The 19,855-nt window shown below is 42.0% G+C and overlaps 1 protein-coding gene across 1 annotated transcript in view; it reads right to left on the reverse strand.

The window, feature by feature from the left end:
- The window catches only part of LOC115794817 (interleukin-1 receptor accessory protein-like 1), a 323,647-nt gene that overhangs the window by 35,949 nt on the left and 267,843 nt on the right, over positions 1 to 19,855 (reverse strand). Inside the window, exon 7 of the mRNA XM_030750478.1 lies at positions 807 to 939. Coding sequence (XP_030606338.1) covers positions 807 to 939 — 133 coding nt within the window. The remainder of the gene's footprint in view (positions 1 to 806; positions 940 to 19,855) is intronic.

Below are 19,855 nucleotides of genomic sequence, written 5' to 3' on the forward strand. Positions count from 1 at the left end.
AGCATGGTGGTGCAGTGGTTCCCTCGCAGCAAGAAGGTCCTGGTTCGAATCCAGGCTGGGGTCTTTCTGTGTGGAGTTTGCATGTTCTGCCTGCGTGGGTTCTCCCTGGGTACTCTGATTTCCTCCCACAGTCCAAAGACATGCATGGGGTTAGGTTAACAGTATGAATTGTTGTGTGTCTCTCTGTGCCAGCCATTCAACAGACTGGCGAGCTGTCTAGGGTGTACCCTGCCTCTCACCCTATGGCAGCTGGGATAGGCTCCAACCTATCCTGGAGTGGCTAACTAGATGAAAATGGATGGATGTTCCAAAAGGCAAAAACACAGTTGAGAGGTTGAATTCAGTGATGGGAATTAGCAGAGATGAGGCTGCAGACAGCAGTCAGAGTCAGCATGTCTACCAAAGCAGCCTCAAATTTAAGCCTTAACAATATCCAACCTGGTGAGTTATAAAAAAAAAATATAACCCTCCCATGCAATCAGCAAATTAGCTCTAAAGACCAAAACTCTTATTCATACCAGGCTGCCAGCATGCTTATTTCATGACTATTGTTGGAGTCCGTGGAAACTGACTTGCTTTTGGAGCCAGTGTTAAGTGGCCACAGATGAACTGTAGTTTTGGGCTCTTGGGCTTCTTTTAGCTGCCCTGGAAGTCGCTGCTCAGTCTAGTACTCAGTGTGTTTCTCTATCCAGAGGGGAGAGCAATGGTAGGAGGGAGCATAAAGAAAAGTCCCCGACACACAAACATTCCCAATTTGCAAAATTTGCAAGTGTAAATGAGGCCAGATAAGGCACTGAAGCTTTTACTTGACATCGCTCTCTTGAACACGCTCCTCATCCAGATCCTCAATAAACTTCTCCCCCTTCATCCAGTAGATAAGTGGACTGACGTCTCCGCTGTATCCGAAGAATGCTCTGCACGTCAAGTTGACTGGATTTCCTGTGGGAGACAAGAGGAAGGTTATGAGTTATGAGCCGCCTGGTAAAAATATTCGATTGAGATCTTTCCCCCTAAAAAAACAAATTAAAAAGTTAATTAATTTAAAAAATAGGAGATCAGAATGTTCTTTCCCAAATACAGGTGTGTGTGTAGCTATATGCACCACATATATCTGCTGCCTCTTCAACAAACACTTGCTCTGAACACCTAGACTTACACCCGTTATTAAACATATTCTATTTCTATTCTCTCATTTTCACCCTCCAAATACTCCATGACATCCTTCCTATCCCATCAATTCCTAAACAGTTCCTCGCTCTCCTGAGGTGCCATCTTAAACCACGCTAGACCATTTTTAAATTCCCCGACGGCCCCTTAAACTTTAAAACGCGCTCTTGAACCCTCTTTCATGCCAACTTTGTAACACCACGGTACCTTCGCAAAAGCTCTTACGCTCTCCTAAAGCTCCCTTCCTCTGTCAGATCCCACTTTTAAATTTCCATCAGTGTATTTTACAGGAAGCACTTTGGAAATTTTTAAACACCCACAGTACAGTGTGGCTTTTAAGGAGGAGGGGGTGGTTTGTGCCAGTAATGAATGCAAAACTCACCCCAAGCAAGAGTTCGAACTGCACATTATCAACTCAGTTATACTTGTATTGCTGTGATAAGAGGATCTGCCCTTATGGGTCTGCAGAAGTAGACTGTGACTAAGTCAGCCTTCATTCATACTTCATACAGTTAACATGCAGCTTAAAATAAAATAAAATTGTTTATTCTTGCCAGCAAAAGTCAGTGTTACAGGGCAGTGGCTTGACTGCACCCAAAGTCCTTTTTAAGTGCTCAGTAGTGTGTGATAATGGTGGTTGTTTCATAACCATTATCATCATTTGGGTTCAAGCAACTTCCAAGAAGTGAAAACCTGTAAATTGCTGCCAGACAACCCAACCTGTCAAAACTGGTAGAGACGGACTCTGTTGGATACAGCGGTCATAAAAGAAAAACAGAAAACAGACTCGTGTTTTAAAGACATCAAAATCTCCAATCTCATTGTACATCCTGTATAATGACAATAACGGCATTCTATTCTATTCTCTATTCTAAAATCCACAGAACTCAGTCAAGAAGTCATGCAAAAAAAAGTGGTATAAATGCATGCAAAATTGCCTTATTTTTTATCAGATGTTTAGTCTTTGTCTCAAACAAATGCATAAGGTGTCCTAAGGTTCACTTCCTGCCTCACTTCCAGCTCCATGTGGATGCTTGGATGGGCCTTGTCCTTACATAGTAACACATTGGCTACTCTTAAGCATCTTTTTTTTGCAGTTTGCAGTGTTAATACTCTGAAGGGCATATTTTAACCCAAAATATTATCTTTTCCTAAAACTAATCAAGCCCATTCACAGAGGGCCACAAGTCAGTGTACTCCAGTGTTGGTCCCAAGCCCTGATAAATGGGGAGGGGTGTATCATGAAGGCCCAGATTAACAATGACCACCACTGGTGGTGTTGACTAGCTGGGTGCTGGTGGAAAATATGCAACTGCTGGGCGAAGACACATGAGGAGGAGAGGGGGGGAAGGTGTGTTCAGAGGCAGGAAGAGAGAAGGAAAGGTCAGAGTGTGACTTAAATGCAGAGACCATGACTGGTAAAGGGAGAGAGCTGGCAGAGTGAGGGAGGACATGCAGAGGGTGGTTGGTGTGACAGAGGAGGGTGCTACGGACAGGCTGTGTTGTGGAGCTGTAAGTGGCTAAATTTGAAGATAGGTATTTCAATATAAGAGCTTAGGGCTTAAGGAGTTAAATATCTGAACATATTGACTCTCTGCAGCATCTGAAATGAATCGATATCCATAGGAACCGAAGATGTAGAGAGTACGCGTCAACTGAAACAGAGGCACTGAAAGAAATACTTGCAGCAGATGTAAAAGTTTAACGAGACTGAAGAATAGACAAGAAAGACCTTTCAACACCTCGGGTAAATTTTCTGTACAAACAGGCGGTATGATGTACAGATCGACTTCCCGGGATGATCAGGGCCACGAGAACAGAGGGCTGAGAAAGCGCACAGAACACACATTTCAACACACAATCCCCTTCTTTCACATCAGCAGGAGTTCCTCTCTCCGCTCGCTTCATTTTCAGCGCACATCCTCTGTGACTGGAAGCAGATAAACCACTTTAAAACCCGTTTTCTCTCTGCTTAGGATTAGAGACCTCTCACTCTTCTTTCACGCTAATCATATGCATGCCGCAACCGATGGCATATCCATGAATGAGTGGCCTGCGCTGCAAAGGAGGTGGGGTGGGAGAGAAAGAACCACCTCATCAAAGTCGGGGAATGACTCTGATGCATAAAAAAGCAGCCGATGATCAAGGAGGCCCCACCAGTTGTGTGTCCAGGAAGGCAAAAAGGTGATTCAGCATCTCTTCATTAGCTCTCCGTGCTCATTGGCCTGTGGCGAGGACTCAGAAGTCTGTGAGATGGGAGATAACTGTGGCGTATAATTGGGTACTTGCTAGTTCAAAGATAAAGGGATTTTATTTTACCAAGGCCTGCTCTAATTTGGCCCTCTAGTGCAGTCTAGCGCACTCAGATGATAGCTAAAGCGTTAACAGGGAAAATCTGGCTTGGAGATACAGAAAAGGCCCCAAATTTGTGATGTGTGTGTGTGTGTGTGTGTGTGTGTGTGTGAGTGGGTGGGTGGGTGGGGGAAGTTTTGCATTTTGTCTCACGGCTCAAAAAGAAAAAAGAAAAATTTGTCCACAGCTGAGAGATAAGGCGTGTGTGTGTGTGTGTGTGTGTGTGTGTGTGTGTGTGTGTGTGTGTGTGTGTGTGTGTGTGTGTGTGTGAGAGAGAGAGAGAGAGAGAGAGAGAGAAAATGAAAGGGACAGAGAAAATGAGTTTTGGGGATGGTGGGATCTGTCTGGGACCACACACACACACACACACACACACACACACACACACACACACACACATATTCAAACACATTGCAATGCCTCTCAATTGCACTAGGGGTCTCTGTGGTGTTACAAAGGAGGGGGGTTGATGTGCAGCAAATGAAACAACAACAAAAATAAGGAAAAAAAACAACAACTAAACACCCCAGTTTGACAGGTGCAGAGAACAGTATAAGGAAACACGGATCCTCTTTTTTCTTTTGTGCCACCTTTGATGTCAAGAGGTTTCACCCATAGATTCGAACAGCATGTTGTGTTGTAGCATCGACAGCTCAACTGCTGTGCAGACACCAGACAGTGTCATTCTCTAAGACTCACTCCAAGGGGCTCCATGTGCATATGGCTGCATGTTATTCCCTTAACGATGCCGTGCTAATTCGTGCCGGCGTAATTGCGAGCAGCTAAGACTGCAGAGGCACAAGTAATGTGCTCAGACTGGGAAATGCACAAATGACCATGCAGGGATTTAGGCTTACTGATTTTAACATTCAAATCCCAACCCCTGGTCTTGGTCAGGGGGGTAAAGTGAGTCTTAATGCGATTGTCTCTCCTCTCTTATCTCTCTGCACCTCTAGACCATCTCTCTCAATCACTGTGGCTGCAGGACGGAGACGTCAGCAAAGATTCCCGTGGCTAAGGAGACAGACCGGAAGCTGTGGAACCGTGATCCACCAAAGAGGAGTGGAAATACGGGGAAAGAGTCAGACAGAGAGCAGGAATATATGCATTTCTGCATCTGTGACATTACAGAACGCGGACACATGAGAGCAGATGAGAAAAAAAAGACAGAAAAAGTGGAATCCCATGCATGGGAGAACTGAAAGACTTTATACACTAAGTGAATAGAGCACTGTGCATGCTGAAGATTACATAGATTACACATCACTGCATCTGCATGCAGTGCGCGCTCCATCCACGTCGACTTAATCTACCAACATTTCCTGTTCAGATCCTAACAATCAAGCTCTTGAACAGGGAAGCCTTTGTTTTCTTTATTCCTTTGGTTTTAACAGCCTTGAATAAATTGCAGCTAGTGGTAAAATACTTCAGAGAGGGAAGAGACTAAGCTTTTCAGTATTTTGGGTTTTTTTTTTTTTTGTTTTTTGGAAGAGAGCACTGAAGTTGTGTATGGTGGAAAGCCATTTCGGAGCTGACAAAGACAATGTTACACATGAACAGCAAACGTTCAAATTGCTGTTAATATGCAAGCAAGTTCAAAATATTGGCAAAATTGCTTTTATGCAATATTTATACTAACGGAGACCAACGGCAGTAGGGCGGACTGCCTTAAGATTTAATTTTAATTCAGGAACTTGGGGAAAAAAGTGGTAACAACAACAACAACAAAATCTCTTGCAAAGTTTGTTCGGCAGTTTGCCCGGAACTTTTTGTTGGCTGTACTATGCTACGGCAGCCTCAAAGCAAAAAGGCTCCCGGTTTAAACTCCGGCAGTGGGTCCTTCCACAGTCCAAAGACTTGCATGTTAGGCTAACTCATGACTCCAAAGTGTCCAATGATGTGAGGCAGAAAAAGTGTATATACCAAAGTGCTGCATGAATGCAAAATATGACTTATAAGTAAGTCTAAGACAGACTAGAAGTGCATTACATAACCAAAACTTCCATGCAAAATGTCAGAATGTCATTTTGACTTTGGTGGAAATCTCCTTTCTCCCTATCCAAAAACTTGTTCTCTCCACCTGGATGAATTCACCTTTATTGCAACAGTCGGGCTCAACATAAAATAACCTGAAGACTGCCCTGTGGCTTGGTATCAGGAGGATAGAGAGAGAGTTGACTGAGGAAAAAGGCCAGAAATTGAATGATCTGATAATTGTTGATGGTTAACAGGGGTTTCCAAGATTCAGCAGGCCATCTGGGCTGCATGCTCTGATTCTTGAAAGTGTGATCTGACACTTGTCACATACTCACATTCCTGGCATCACATTTGAATGCATTGGGCACCCATTTGGTTCCAAACTAGTCTGACTTCAATAGAGGTACTGTACCTTTTGGGTGAAATAGACCTGAAAAATGGAGGAGAAGCTTGTTGTGGTTGGGAGAACGTGTTTAAGGTGGAAGGCTTAATTTTAACAAGCTAACAAAGCCTTTGCTTCCTAATGCCAACAAGTTTGTTGATTTGCCACGAATGTTGACGCTAAAATTAGGATGCCAAGTGGCCCTGATCAAACATCCATATGTGACAAGCTGGGAGTAACAAATTGCTTTTACAGGTTCTGAAAACTCTGAGTATGGCCTTCATCATCTACTCGAGCGCTGCATTCAGGCAGTAAAGGGTTACAGTGGTGACAGAGGCCTGTAATTGCGGCGGCTGGGTACCCACTCACATCAGAGTTGCCAGATGTGGCGGTTTAATTGTCTCTCTGTTCAGCATTCACTTTGCTTTGCTTATTACAGCCTAAGCCTCTCCAATCATGCATTTTAAGGCAGCCATTGACTGTGCTTTATTCAGCAGTCATTTAGTTACGTTCCCCCCCTTGCGTATGGTCAATCTCTTGTTATTCATACTTAGCATTGCACCTCATTATCGCTAAAGCAGGCGAACCACTGCCGCCATTTCCCTTAATTAATGCAGGTAAAGCGGATATCAAGAGACATAATACAGCGTTTGCACTGTTTTTCTGAACTTTATAAGCATGTTAACATGTGGCAATCATAATAGGAAATGCTCAGTGATGTGTTGTGAAATTGCAATTTTCTCGGCCCTGTGTTACTTTTGCCGGGGACGAGCCGTGTCTGGAAATTAAATAAGGTAATATTGTTGAATATTACAGGGGAGTGGGAAACAAACAGGCTGGGGGTTGGGTTAATAACAAGACCAATTCAAGCCTTGTGGAACACAGCATGACATTTGCAAAGTTCAACACCCACTCTCTGCATTGATGTTCTCATAATACGACGTACTTTAGCACAAAGGCAGCACCTATTATTGCCGCCCAGTCCAGCAAAGAATCATTACCAATGTTAAACCCTGTGTTGCTTATAATCTTGTGGAGAAGTCACAGTTGAATTCTCTTAATGAAAAGCTCATTAGACATTAATGAAACACTTAAAGGGTACTTCACAAAACATTAGAGAAATGCCATATTGAACGGAGGAAGCAAGGTTTTACCACAATTAGCAAAGCATCAGATGATGACGGCAGTTGCCATGTCAACTATAAAGCAGATGCTAATGGTTATGTGAGCCATTGTGAAGTGTTTTCTTTGAGGCGTAATGGTTTTTCTTTGGTTTGCGTCAGTTATTGTTGTTGTTTGTTTCCTAAACACCACTTAGATTTCTGAGCTGGGCTGGATTCATTTTTCTGCTGATTCAAGTAGGTCTCATCAGTCCAAAAGGAGGAAAGAAAAACAAACAAAACGCCCCCCAAAACGTAGAGACGACATTAAAATCCATGTTCTCTTGCCCTTTTTGGGTCTTAAGTAGGGTTGTGACAATGCTAGAATTTCAAATTCAACACCAATATCCAGGTAATTGCTCAACACTCAATAGCATTTTCAACACATACATGCAAAAAGTTAAGATTAGGAACAAAGTAGTTGCAAATGTATTCAGCAACAGCTTTATTTCTTGTGCTTCTGCCACTGAGGCTAGCAGACCTTTTTAGCCAGACTTCTTTAGACTTTTTCTCTGGAGATTTTAAGAGAAATTTAACACTTTAGATACAAACAATTGTGCTTTCTTGTTAAATTAACACTGTCTGTAAACACTGCACAAGGAAGACTGAAACCTTGCTGACTAGCTGCAACATTATTGCTATTGTTTTAGCCGCTAGCCACTACCTTGAAGCCTACATTATACTCCGTTGCGGACACGGACAGAGACAGCAGGAGACCCGGCGGTGAGCAGTCATTCCTGTTCTACTTTTTCGAAGTCCGATAAAGTCCTCTGCTCGGGGCGCAAGCGTATTTGGTGCATTGTAACATAAATTCCCTATTGGGCCTGAGCAGACCCCAGTGGACTCACAAACACGGAAAGTACAATTCAGGCTTAATGATGACTTAACAGACACTAATGTCGATAACTGGCTAACATTAACGGCCAGGTTAACATTTATAACTGTTTATTACTTCAGTGTTGTTGAAACAGGAGCTTTACTGACCTCGTAAAGATGGCTTTGTTGGCAAGATGGTTTGCCAAGGTTCCTGTGCTACTGCTTTGGTGTTCAGCTGCTAGTGAAGGGAGGGGCTTTGTGTCTGCCTGTCTGCAGTGTTGCTGTGTGAAGTCGTGTCTCAGCTGGAGGCAGTGCAGACGGCACCGTTGGTATCAATCGAGTATGGGTAATTTTTAGTGTCAATTACTATCCGAGGATCAATTTATTTAATTTTTTTAAACAACCAAGTACCATCATATTTTCAGAATTTTGGTATCGAAAGGTACTGTAAGTATCAAATTCTGGTGTCACGTATCTGAAGTTAGTGAGTTTTAAAAAAAAGCTTGGTGAGAAAGCAGGGGTTGGATACCAACAGGACCTGAATGGTCACTAGGTTTTGGTACAGGGCCATGCAGACCAAAGAGGGGCTCCCTAAGCTGCCTATTAACCCTCAGTGGCAACATCTAAGTGTAGCTACAGAGAGGAGAAGTGAAAGAGACAGATGCACAGTGGTAAAGAGGCTAATAGCACTGAACAGAACATTCCTCGAGGTCTTGCTGGGTCCCCTTTCAAGCATGCCCATACCCCAAGAATTCCCATTTCATTGCTGAAGCTCCCTGCGGTTAGATGCTCAGGCTGAATCCACTTTATTTCCCCAAAAGCAACACTTTTCAATGATTTTTTTCCTAACTATTGTTCAATATGTTCTCTGCCTCTAGTCGGCATGAGCCTTTCCTTACTGCAAACCAAATCTGAAGAGTGGGTCTCTGCTCAAAAAGTCTCAGCCTCCATCCAGCCTTGCTTGTGTACACTCGAATTTGCTTGTTAATAAATGTTATGACTCATGGCAGTTGCATGGCTGACTTTCAGGAGCTGCTGAATCTATCAACTTCTATTTCTAGCCCTGGTCTGGCTCATTCCTGACAAATTACAGTGTAGTATGGTGATACTCACACCTACACACGCTTAAACAAGCCAAAGACACTCCCAGTGAAAGGAGTCACTTGATGTAAATAAACCTCTAAACTTCAGCTTACATTTCCTGTGTTCTAGGCCTCTTCAACACTCTGAATATCAAGTTAGATCATGTAGAAGTTGCCTGATTTATGGTGATATGAAAATGAGTTATCAGGCATGACAATGTGAAAGATGATCCAGGGCTAGAATTAGGATAACATTCATCCCTTTTTATGGAATTTTTGCCAGTCTGGCACGTCCAAATATAAACTATAACAACTATAAAGCAACTTGAAACATTTCCATATGCCTGTTTTCCTAATTTGTGCAGAGCGTTTCCATTTGCAACTGAAGTACAGACTCTCAGCTTTAATTCAATGAGTTTAACAATGATATTGCATTAACCACTCAGGAGTTACATTTTTCTTATACACAGTCCCCTATTTTCAGGGCACTACGTCAAAATAGTCTCTTAGGACAACTGACTCTAGGTCAAATTGAAGCAGGACAATGACAAACTGATTCCAGCAGTAGATATACCACCTATAATTTTTGTTTGACCAAAAAATGATGGGAATTAATCTGCTGCAATAACAGTGTCCAACTCCTGAGGGGAAGCTTTCTACAAGATTTTGGAACAAGGCTTCAGGGATTTGTTCCCATCCAGCCACAAGAGCATTAGTGAGGGAAGGAGCTGGTGTTAGGTGATAAGACCTGGCTGGCAGTTGGATTTCTAGTTCATCTAAAGGATTTTAGATGAGCTTTGGGGTTGGGGCTTTGTGCGAGTCAAAGAACAGTATGTAATTGTGTGCTGGATCAAGTTTTTTTTTACCTAGTTCAAAACCAGTGAAAATATGTCTTTTTTTTTGCATGTTCACATCTCAGAGTTTCACCAAAGCATTTATTGGTTAGATCTTATTGCGGTATAGTGGCCCTGGTCTCCTAAGCCATCAGTAAAAAGAATCTAGTCCCTAAATGGTCTAGTGGAGCAAACTTACCAGCAAGATCAAGACAGCTTACTGTGCTCAGTGAGCAGGAGAGAGGCTGAGACAGAGGGGGAGAGAAAGAGTAGTGAGTGGAGAGCAAAGGAGCATAGCTGTATCCATACCCTCTCCTGGGTGTCCGTGTAATGAGAACAGGACACAGCGGAGTGGTTGGGACTGCAGGTGATTTTCCTAGTGTTACAGGATGCGCTGCATTGGATATCTGCAGCACACGTGGGCGGAATGAACAAGGAAGTCCATGCAGCAACTTAACTAAGGCAGCAAACGTGAAGTGAATGAGCGGAACGGTTTTGAAAACTCAGACGGGAAAGCTGCCGTTAACTTAAATCTAGCTGCGGCGGGAAGGGGAGAGGGGATGGAGATGGCGTTTGTGGGTTTGGAAATCGTTGCATCACATTTCTCAGGGGAGAGGTGGGAAAAGTAGAGAAGCAGGTTTACACGCTGGGAGTGTGGCGTTCCAGCGGTAGGAATGCATGTACTGAGATGTTCCGGCAAAAATACACGTGGAAATGAGATGTCGGCGCTACAGCGCAGTTTTCTTCAATTTTATCATCTGTTACTAGACAAATAGGAAAAGGAGGAAATCTTGTTTTCTTTCAAGCCCTTGAAACCAAAAGCTTTTTAATATTACCTTCAAAGAATGCAGGCAGAGCCACAGGAACAGTTTTATGGTTGACTGACTCTGGACAAATTATTATTTTAATACTTATCAGCCATATGTTAACACTTTACAAAGGTTATCATTAATAAAGTGGAAATTCATTGTTAATTAAATGTAATTTATGTTGCTGTACACCACCACAGTGCATTTTATATTGGATAGTATGTGACTGAAGTGCAGAATTTCAGCTTTAATTCAACAGATTTAAAGCACTTCATTGGACAACACATTGACAAGCAGTTTCATGGCCAGGTGAGACCCGTCCCCCTTGATATTCGACAACAAGTTAAGCAGTTAAAACATCTGGAGGTCATTGCTGAACTTGCATTTGGTAGCTGTTTACTGGAAATCTCAATATGAGGTCCCAAAAAGATGTTTGGGGCTGTAAGATCAAGATGAACCCATCAGAGAGGTAGAAAAAGTTTTAGGAGCGGCCAAATCAATCAATCATCTTAATATTAGCTCCTTTGTTAAGAAACACAGCTTCTCAACATTTAGCATAGTCGAAAACACTTTCAAGGAGGGAGGTGTACCATTGCCACAGTCCACAATCAAGAGACGCCTTCATGAATGTAAATAACGGAGGGTTTACAACAAGCTGCACAACACTGGTTACCCTCAAGAACAAAAAGGCCATATTAGAGTTTGCCAGAATACATGCTTCAAAACTGATCGGACAGTTCCTCACACTGCAAATGGATAATGACACAAAGCTGCAAAAGCAACCCAAGAGTTTCTCAAAGCAAAGAAATTGGATACTCTTCAATGGCCAATCAGTCACCTGATACCAGCCCAACAGAGCATGTTTTTCAGTTACTGAAGACAAAACTGAATGCAGAGAGACCCACAAACAAGAGGCAACTGAAGGTGGCTGCAGTAAAGGCCTGGCATTATGTATTGTATGATGGTTGATGATATGATATTCTGATATGCTACATTAATGGAATCTATTTGTTAATTGTTACTAAATTCTTACTTATTAGGGAGTCCATCTTTATTTCTTTATTTCCAGGACTTCAAATATCAGCTATGTCAGAGATGTCTGTGTTGCTGCTCCTGCACTGGAGAGCAGTTCAAATTTAAAGACTGGTTACCCTTAAGTTCACACCCCCCCCAGCTTGGATTAAATGTTATGAATCGAAGCCATGATCCAAAAGTACTTCCTCAGTTTAACTGAATATTTTAGATTGTTAGATTCAACTCATTGTCATTACGCACACAAGGCACACAACGAAATGATCGTTCCAGATCACTCATCCAGAGACGAGTATCTGCGGTCATGCAGCCAGAGACCGGCACTACTGTTAGGCAATGTGGTTTAAGTGTCTTGCCCAAGGACACAACACAACGCAGGGACAGGGGCTTGAACCTGCAACCTTCCGGCCGCAAGGTGAGCGCCTACCCACTGCCACTTTTTTGGTGGCTGAGCCAAACCAAAGAGCTAGTGAAAATGAACGTGCACAGTCCTGCATCTCTATATGCAAGTGTTCGAATATATTGTGAAGTTGCAACTAATGTTCTTTTGAGAGATCGCAATAATCATAAGGGTTATCTCATGGTAATAGCAGCCACTCTAAGTACACGACCTGACTAGTAGCAAATTACAGAGAAATAAGATAAGTGACCAAAGGGTGAAGCCAAAGAAAGAGGAAAAAACAAACAAACATAAAAAGCAAATTTTTAAATAATTAATGTATAAAATAATGATAGTTTTGGACTAGCTTTTTTTCTATTGGCTGACTAAATGTTCAAATCAGTCTATCCTTTCAGCACTCTTTCCAAAAGGTACCGTTACAGGCACAGATGCTTATCCAAACAGGCTAACTAAACTGTTATTAACTTTGCTGTAACAGCAGTTTTATTAGAATCCTTATTCCCACATTTGAACTCGGAGCAGTAGCAGTCCATTTATCCGTCTCCCCTTTCTTTGATTTTTTTTTTTCCCCCTTTCTCTCAGCAGACCCTAAACATTTAGCCGTCTTCATCTACCATCTGACCTTACTTCCTTTCCTCACATCTTGTAGTATGTCTTAGGAGAGTTTTGTGCATAAGCACGTTTCGCTCACGAGGGAAGAATCAGGACAACAATATGACTGTTTGAATGAGGGGGCAGGAGGAACGAAGCACTCTGCAGGAAAGGTTAAAGCTCTGCTGAGAGGAGGCATCATCTACACAGCATCCTGCTGCTTCCTCCCTGTCCATCATGCTCACAGAAAAATGCACTGCGAGAACTCTGTGCACAGCCAGCGTAACTGGAGTTATTTGTATCAGCTATGTAGCTGTCCTCGCAGTTTGCATGAACATATGGAAGTAAATAAATTCATGTTCACCTTGTTCAAAAAGGGCATGTTGGGATTTTGGACCATGTGGCCACAACTGTGATGCTCAAAACAAAGTAAAGCTGACAATGCGTATTAAAAAAACCTCTACGGATCCATCTGTGCGCATTTCCATAAGATTGGCACAAGCATCTGGGGACGACAAAATGTCAGCATGGTAGTACAAATGTGCCATGACAAAAGGCGACAAAAATGCTCCTTAGGGGCGCTGATGCGTGTGGATGACTGATGCATTTGCAAAATCAAGGATTCTAATGTTTCACGGTCGTGTAGGTCATCTAGCCGTGATTGCTGAATGTCAGATCATCACTAGAATAAAATCATAGTCTTGTGAATAGCTCCAACAAATACTCTTTGAGGAGCACTCTCCAATGACCTGATCTACGTGGAAAAAACTTTTAATGCTAGTCATACAGAACAGGCCCTCAGAGTCCATAGCACACTTTAATTATTCAGATACACATCTTAGCTCACACTGTGGATAATCAAATTGATTTGCTTGCACTCGCCCACGACTCTTGCTGCTGTGCAGTTTCTTTATTAGGACGTGACTATACTCTAGCTAGCATTATGCTATAAAGCAGTGGGTCTCAAACTTTTTCGTACCCCTATGATGCATCACATGAACTCGAACTAGTTATAATGCAAGCTTGTGTGTGTGTTACATGTAAGTCAAAACTTGGGGTTATTTTGTTTCAGTGACAGAAATAAGACTGAAAAAAGCTTCCATCAGTTATATATATATATTTTTTTTACTTAGTTTTTATATTTTTACTCATAACTTCAGCTATTTCATCTGTTTATTCAGATCAGTGTAACTTTTTGTTTATCTGTGCACTTAGCTAACTAAACTCTTTAGCTAACCTAATGTTCGTTTAGCTGCTTTTAACCAAATTTCACATTTTAACCATCGTCTATGCAATGAAACCATTTATGCATTTATTGTGCAATATATTTAGCTAACACTTATATTCAGGGGTGAAAGTAGTTTTTAAATTCTTGCCGGTACTATGACAAGCACGCACGCACACACACACACACACACATTTTATATATATATATACACACATATTTTATATATATATATATATATATATATATATATATATATATATATATATATATATATACATATATCCTGCCTGGATAAGGCAGAAATTATAATCAGTTGACAATGTGGAATATATTTTGGTTGTTAAAACGTTCACCGCTACATTTGATGTTGGTCTGCTTGTTACAATCTATCTCAATTAAAAGCAAATAGAGATTAACTAATTGTGTTTCATGTTATTCTGCTCAATTTCAACAACACAGCACAGCTCAAAAACACTGCTAACCAGAGATTTCATTTACGCTACGTGAGAACGCATTCAGCTCCCAAACACAGTGGTTGTCAAGAGGATTGAAGTTTGCGAAAGTTTGGTGGTTATTTCTGTCCAGAAGTTTTGTATTGGTGGACAGAGCCAGAATGCATGGAGGTGGTCATCAGTTGTTTTAAGTGTACATTGTGTGCAAACATCTCAGTTCCCTCTGGAGCTTGAAAAAGGCGACTGGACTTCTTTTTGTTTCTTGAAGACGTTTCACCTCTCATCCGAAAGGCTTCTTCAGTTCTCAACCAAATGGTGGAGAGACCCAGGTATTTAAACCCCTGTGGGCGTAGTCCCCTGGAGGTGGTTATGACCCTCTATTGATCATGTGCTTGAACACATGTGCCCAGGTGTGAAGGGGGCGTGGGTCATATTTAATCAGTGGTTTCAGTTGAAACCAATTTAGGACTCCGCTCCATTGTTTCCTGTGGCCTATTGAGGTCACTGGAACAAAGGTGTGAATGGGGGTTGAGACGTCTGGGAAGGGAGCTCAGGACAGCACTGTAAGCGGGGGAAAGTTGGTGACGTAATCCACCTCCTCTGTTCAATGATGGTTGTTCACAGTGGACATAGATGGCTTCTTTCACTCCTCTTTCAAACCATCTGTTTTCCCTGTCTAAAATGTGGACATTGGCATCCTCAAAAGAGTGCCCTTTTTCCTTCAGATGCAGATGTACTGCTGAATCTTGTCCTGTCGAGGTGGCTCTTCTATGTTGTGCCATTCGTTTGTGAAGAGGCTGTTTGGTTTCACCAATGTAGAGGTCCGAGCATTCTTCACTGCACTGAACAGCATACACTACATCGCTGATCTTGTGTTTGGCGGGTTTGTCCTTGGGATGAACCAGTTTTTCTCTTAGGGTGTGACTTGGTTTGAAGTATACTGAGATGTCATGCTTGGAGAAAATTCTTCTGAGTTGCTCTGACAAGCCTGACACATATGGGATGACAATGTTGTTCCTCTTGTCCTTCCCATTCTCTGTAGTTTGTGTTTGGCCTTCATTCCTGTGCATCTTAGCTGATTTGATGAAGGCCCAGTTGGGGTAACCGCATGTTTTGAGGGCTTTCTTAATGTGTGTGTGTTCCTTATGCTTCCCTTCTGCCTTAGAGGGAACACTTTCCGCACGGTGTTGTAGGGTCCTGATCACCCCAAGTTTGTGTTCCAGAGGGTGGTGGGAGTCAAAGAGGAGATACTGGTCTGTGGACTACGCCCACAGGGGTTTAAATACCTGGGTCTCTCCACCATTTGGTTGAGAACTGAAGAAGCCTTTCGGATGAGAGGTGAAACGTCTTCAAGAAACAAAAAGAAGTCCAGTCGCCTTTTTCAAGCTCCAGAGACTACTATGACCTGGATAACTGAGAATCTACACAGACAACATCTCAGTTCCTTAACCTGTTACCTGGCCGAACCAAAATCACCTGAAAAAACCCTCTGGTTATTATTGGCTCTGGAAAACCCATGTTGTTGCCGTTAACTAGCTGTGTCCTGTCCTCCGGGATGTAGTGCATTTTATATGGCAGGCTAGACCCTCCCATTTTGATTGACACCTCATTCGGCCAATCATATTAAGAAATGGGTTTTCCAGAGCCAATAATAACCAGGGGGTGTCACGTAGCTTTTCGGTTGATTTTGGTGCAGCCAATTACATGATTGGCCGAACGAGGTGTCAATCAAAATAGGAGGGTCTAGCCTGCCATATACAATGCACTGCATCCGTCCCATAAGTGGAACGGATGCAGTGTCCTTGATCTCCGAGGGGAGAGAAGGTAGAGATTTGAGGCGCCAGCATAGCACGAACAGTTCAGAAACAATTTGAAATGAGAAAAAAAAAGCAGTTTATTAACTGATTACATCATGTTTTAGACTGCTTATTGCTAGCGGATTTATTCTGACCCAAAGTACATCCGTGACCGGTTCTGAATGACGATTTTACAGCAGACAGCCGTACTGCGTACCAGCGCAGGATCTTTTAGTGGTACGCAGTACCGGACCATACCGGCTTACTTTAACCCCTGCTTATATTTATCCATACTGTTAGCTAATAGTTTGTTAGCCAGCATTAGCCAACCTTCTACTATAGTCTTTTGGCCATTTTTTATTTTTATTTTGGCTGTGAACCTTTAGCTTTACTTTTAGTTAACTTTTTTTCAGCTTCTCTTAATTCCTAAATGAAATGGCAATTTCTAATTGAAGTAGCGCTCATTCGAAGTCACTGCTGTGAGAAGTGGACAAAAAGATCAGCGCTATGATGTGCACCACAAACAAACAACAAAATTAAATAGATGTTGCATTTTTAACACATTTCAGATGACAAAAGGATCCTAAATTCCTTTTCATTTTACTGTTACGCTGCTTCATAGGATACAGTACCTATGGAAAAGCGCTTTGGGCTTTGCTGAGGGAAGCAGCATCACACAGTCTGCTGTGACTCCATTTAATTTAAGGTTCTTCTTTATCAAGGCAAGCATCTCTGTAATCCAAAGCTGTTTCCTCTCTGATCCTCTGTGCCAGGCTGGTTCCCGGCTGACTGCTGGAACCATGAATCTGTGGTGTCCCGATGTCTGTGAAGTTTGTATTCACCACTGCCCAGGCGTCACTTTATTATCCCTGCTCTTCTCTTCTAAAGGTGACATTTGTCTAACAGTGCGATCCCTCTAAGACGCAGCGGCGCAGTTTGGGACCTATTCAGCTTTATAGTCCCGCTTTACAGTAGGTGTGCCCGGAATTTAGAATTCAAATAAGAAATGGCACATCTTGGTACTGCTGGGCACTTAAACCGTCTTGCCATCCATTTAATTAAAAACAATACAATAAATTACGAGCAAGATGTGGGAGAGAGGGAGAAGAGGAAGTAGCTGGAAGCAAGGTAAATTATGACCTTAAGCTGGAAAACATTTTAAAGGGGGATATCATGATACGTGCATAAATTTAAGGGCGCAAGTGCTGATCTGCCAGTCATCTGCTCTCTGAACCTAACAGTGGAGGACTAAGGAATAGTCAGAATAGATGCATATTTCATGCTGTAAATACCACAGAAATGCAAATATCTGCATGTATGATCGATCTTAGCGTGTGGTGTGGAATAGTGGAGCATTTCATAGTCATAACATCTATTGACCCTTTACTTGATGCAGAGACGGTACTGAATAATGATAAAGATGCAGATGTGACAAGAATATCACCCCATGCAGTGCAAAAACCAGGCAGAAAGCATTTCTATTTGGCAATCTTATCCAACAACACAGTTTTGGGATTCCCACTTGTCACCAAAAAACCCCTTTATCGCTGTTTGCAGCCATTCACCCTCCAAAAAAGAGAAAAAAAAAAACCTGACTGACAAACATCTGCTTTAATCTGTGAATCAGCAGGCGCATTTGGGCTTATTCGCCTCATCCACTATCAGACTAGTCGTAATCCACCGTGTGATCACTGATAATCCACAAAATATCTCAAATACTGCATCAGTAGGATTTCCAATAAAATTAAAAGCAGTACAACACATGATACGCTCCGTTCAATCCCAAATAATCAGTTCAGATGAGGCATAGAGAGCAAAATAGAAAGAGTACCAGATATGCGTGAAGAGTGACTGAATATATGACAGGGTTTTTTTTTTTTGTTTGCTTGTTTTTAAATAAAAGGAGCACTGTGGCAATTTTATATGTCAAGGTAAATTTCCAAATTATATAAATAAATATTACTAACTTGTAAAATTTCCTCTAGAGTTACTTTTCGGTGGCAGTTTATACGTTATAAAGACATGAGAATGCTGTTTGTGGCATTTTAGCTGCTTGAGCAAAAATGACAAACTCAAGGCTTCAGAACAGTAGTCTGCAAACCAATGGGGGATGTCAAGCTAGTCTGTCTATATCTGTTAATACAGTTGATGTATAATGGGATATTAATATTTGCCTGTTTGATGTAAACATGGCTGAACTGACCTTAGGCCTCAGTCACATGGGCCTAGACACCTGTTAGCTACCATCTGGCAACTAACAGTCGCGAGGGAAAAATGCGTATTTCCTGAGCAGTTGTGAATGGTTGTGCTAGTTGTTGCTAGCATGAAGTATCCAGTACTGCACCGAAAAAAAAAAAAAGTCCTTCCTTTGGTCTCTATCAGTTTCTACAGTTGCCAGTAGTTTGCATGGAATATACAGACTTGTCTGCAAACACTTGCAAACTACTTGCCAAGCAGTAGTGATAATGTCAAAAGCGTGACGCAAACTGTGTATGAAGAATGTTTGCCTTCAGAGTAAAAGTCTTGCCTTACTTTGGAAACCAACACATTTCAAAAAAGCACAGCTTTTATTTTGAAAATGTTCTCGTTTCCAGTTTGTGCCGCACTTTTTCAAGTTTCACTGCAGCTCGGAGAAATTGTTTACAGACAAGTCGGCACCTTTGACGCAAACTACAGGTGACCGTGGCAATCTTCTAGCAGCCAAGCAATCAAAAGGAGGTTTTGCGACCAACGACTTGCCAACTGCTCAGGTAATATACATTTTTTCCCACATTGCTAGTGTGTTGCCATTCAGTCTCTAGGCCTGTGCGACTGAGGCCTTAGGCCTCATGTGGGGCATTTCTCTTTTGAATGCCCAATATGTGTGTGAAAACTGTATAACCAAAGAATAAGCAAAGCTATTGTCTTCAGGTAGAAACAGAAGAAGTGAACAGCAACACTTGGGTATAAAAATAAGTGAAAAGCAAGCAGACGTGAGCATAACTGAGGTTGGTGTGAGTGCGTGTTTTTGTATGGACTGTAAATGCTGAATCTGTGGCACAGTAAGTGTGATGCAGTGTTTACATGATTGCATTAGTCTGCTGTTTATCTATCCTGACTGCCATACTTGTGTGCTTATATTCATCTGTGTGCATGTAGCGGGGGGGTACATGAGCAGCATACTGATGAGTTCCCAGCATGTGCAGATCAAATTACACAACCTACTTTCTTTCTTTCTCTCCACTTTCAGTCAATCTCGCCTGCTGCCCCGCCTTTACTCTCGCTGCAGGTAAACAACCAGCAGCTCCACAGAGGGATGCTTAGATTTTCTGATGACCTGAGCATCGTGATGGTGAAACGATACTTATCAGTTGCCCCTGTCTGTTCCTCAGACAGACCTACATTTGCCTAAATATACACTGTAAGTTTTCACCCGGGGCTCGTTTTAATCTGACTTTATGAGTGTGGAAACATCTACAAAGCAAGCATAATATTGAATAAAAATGTTGCTCATTAAAAATAATACTGTATTCAGCTGACAGACGTTATATGGTACTGCTAATGTGAACTGGATGAAACACTGATGCTATTTTAGCTACTTGGCAGTGCATGCTGTTGTTATTGGTTTATTATGCCATCTATGTGAACTCTCATTTTCACATTTGTCATTTCTGTATTTACTATATACAAAGCAAGCACAGAAATACTAACACTATAAAGATGAGTGTTAAAGACCTGAAATATCAGAGAGAAAATTCTACCGTTGATGACAGCAGGGAAGAAGAACTCCCTTTAAACA

Source organism: Archocentrus centrarchus, chromosome 2 (assembly GCF_007364275.1).
Source record: "Archocentrus centrarchus isolate MPI-CPG fArcCen1 chromosome 2, fArcCen1, whole genome shotgun sequence".
In the NCBI taxonomy this organism is placed as follows: Eukaryota; Metazoa; Chordata; class Actinopteri; order Cichliformes; family Cichlidae; genus Archocentrus; species Archocentrus centrarchus.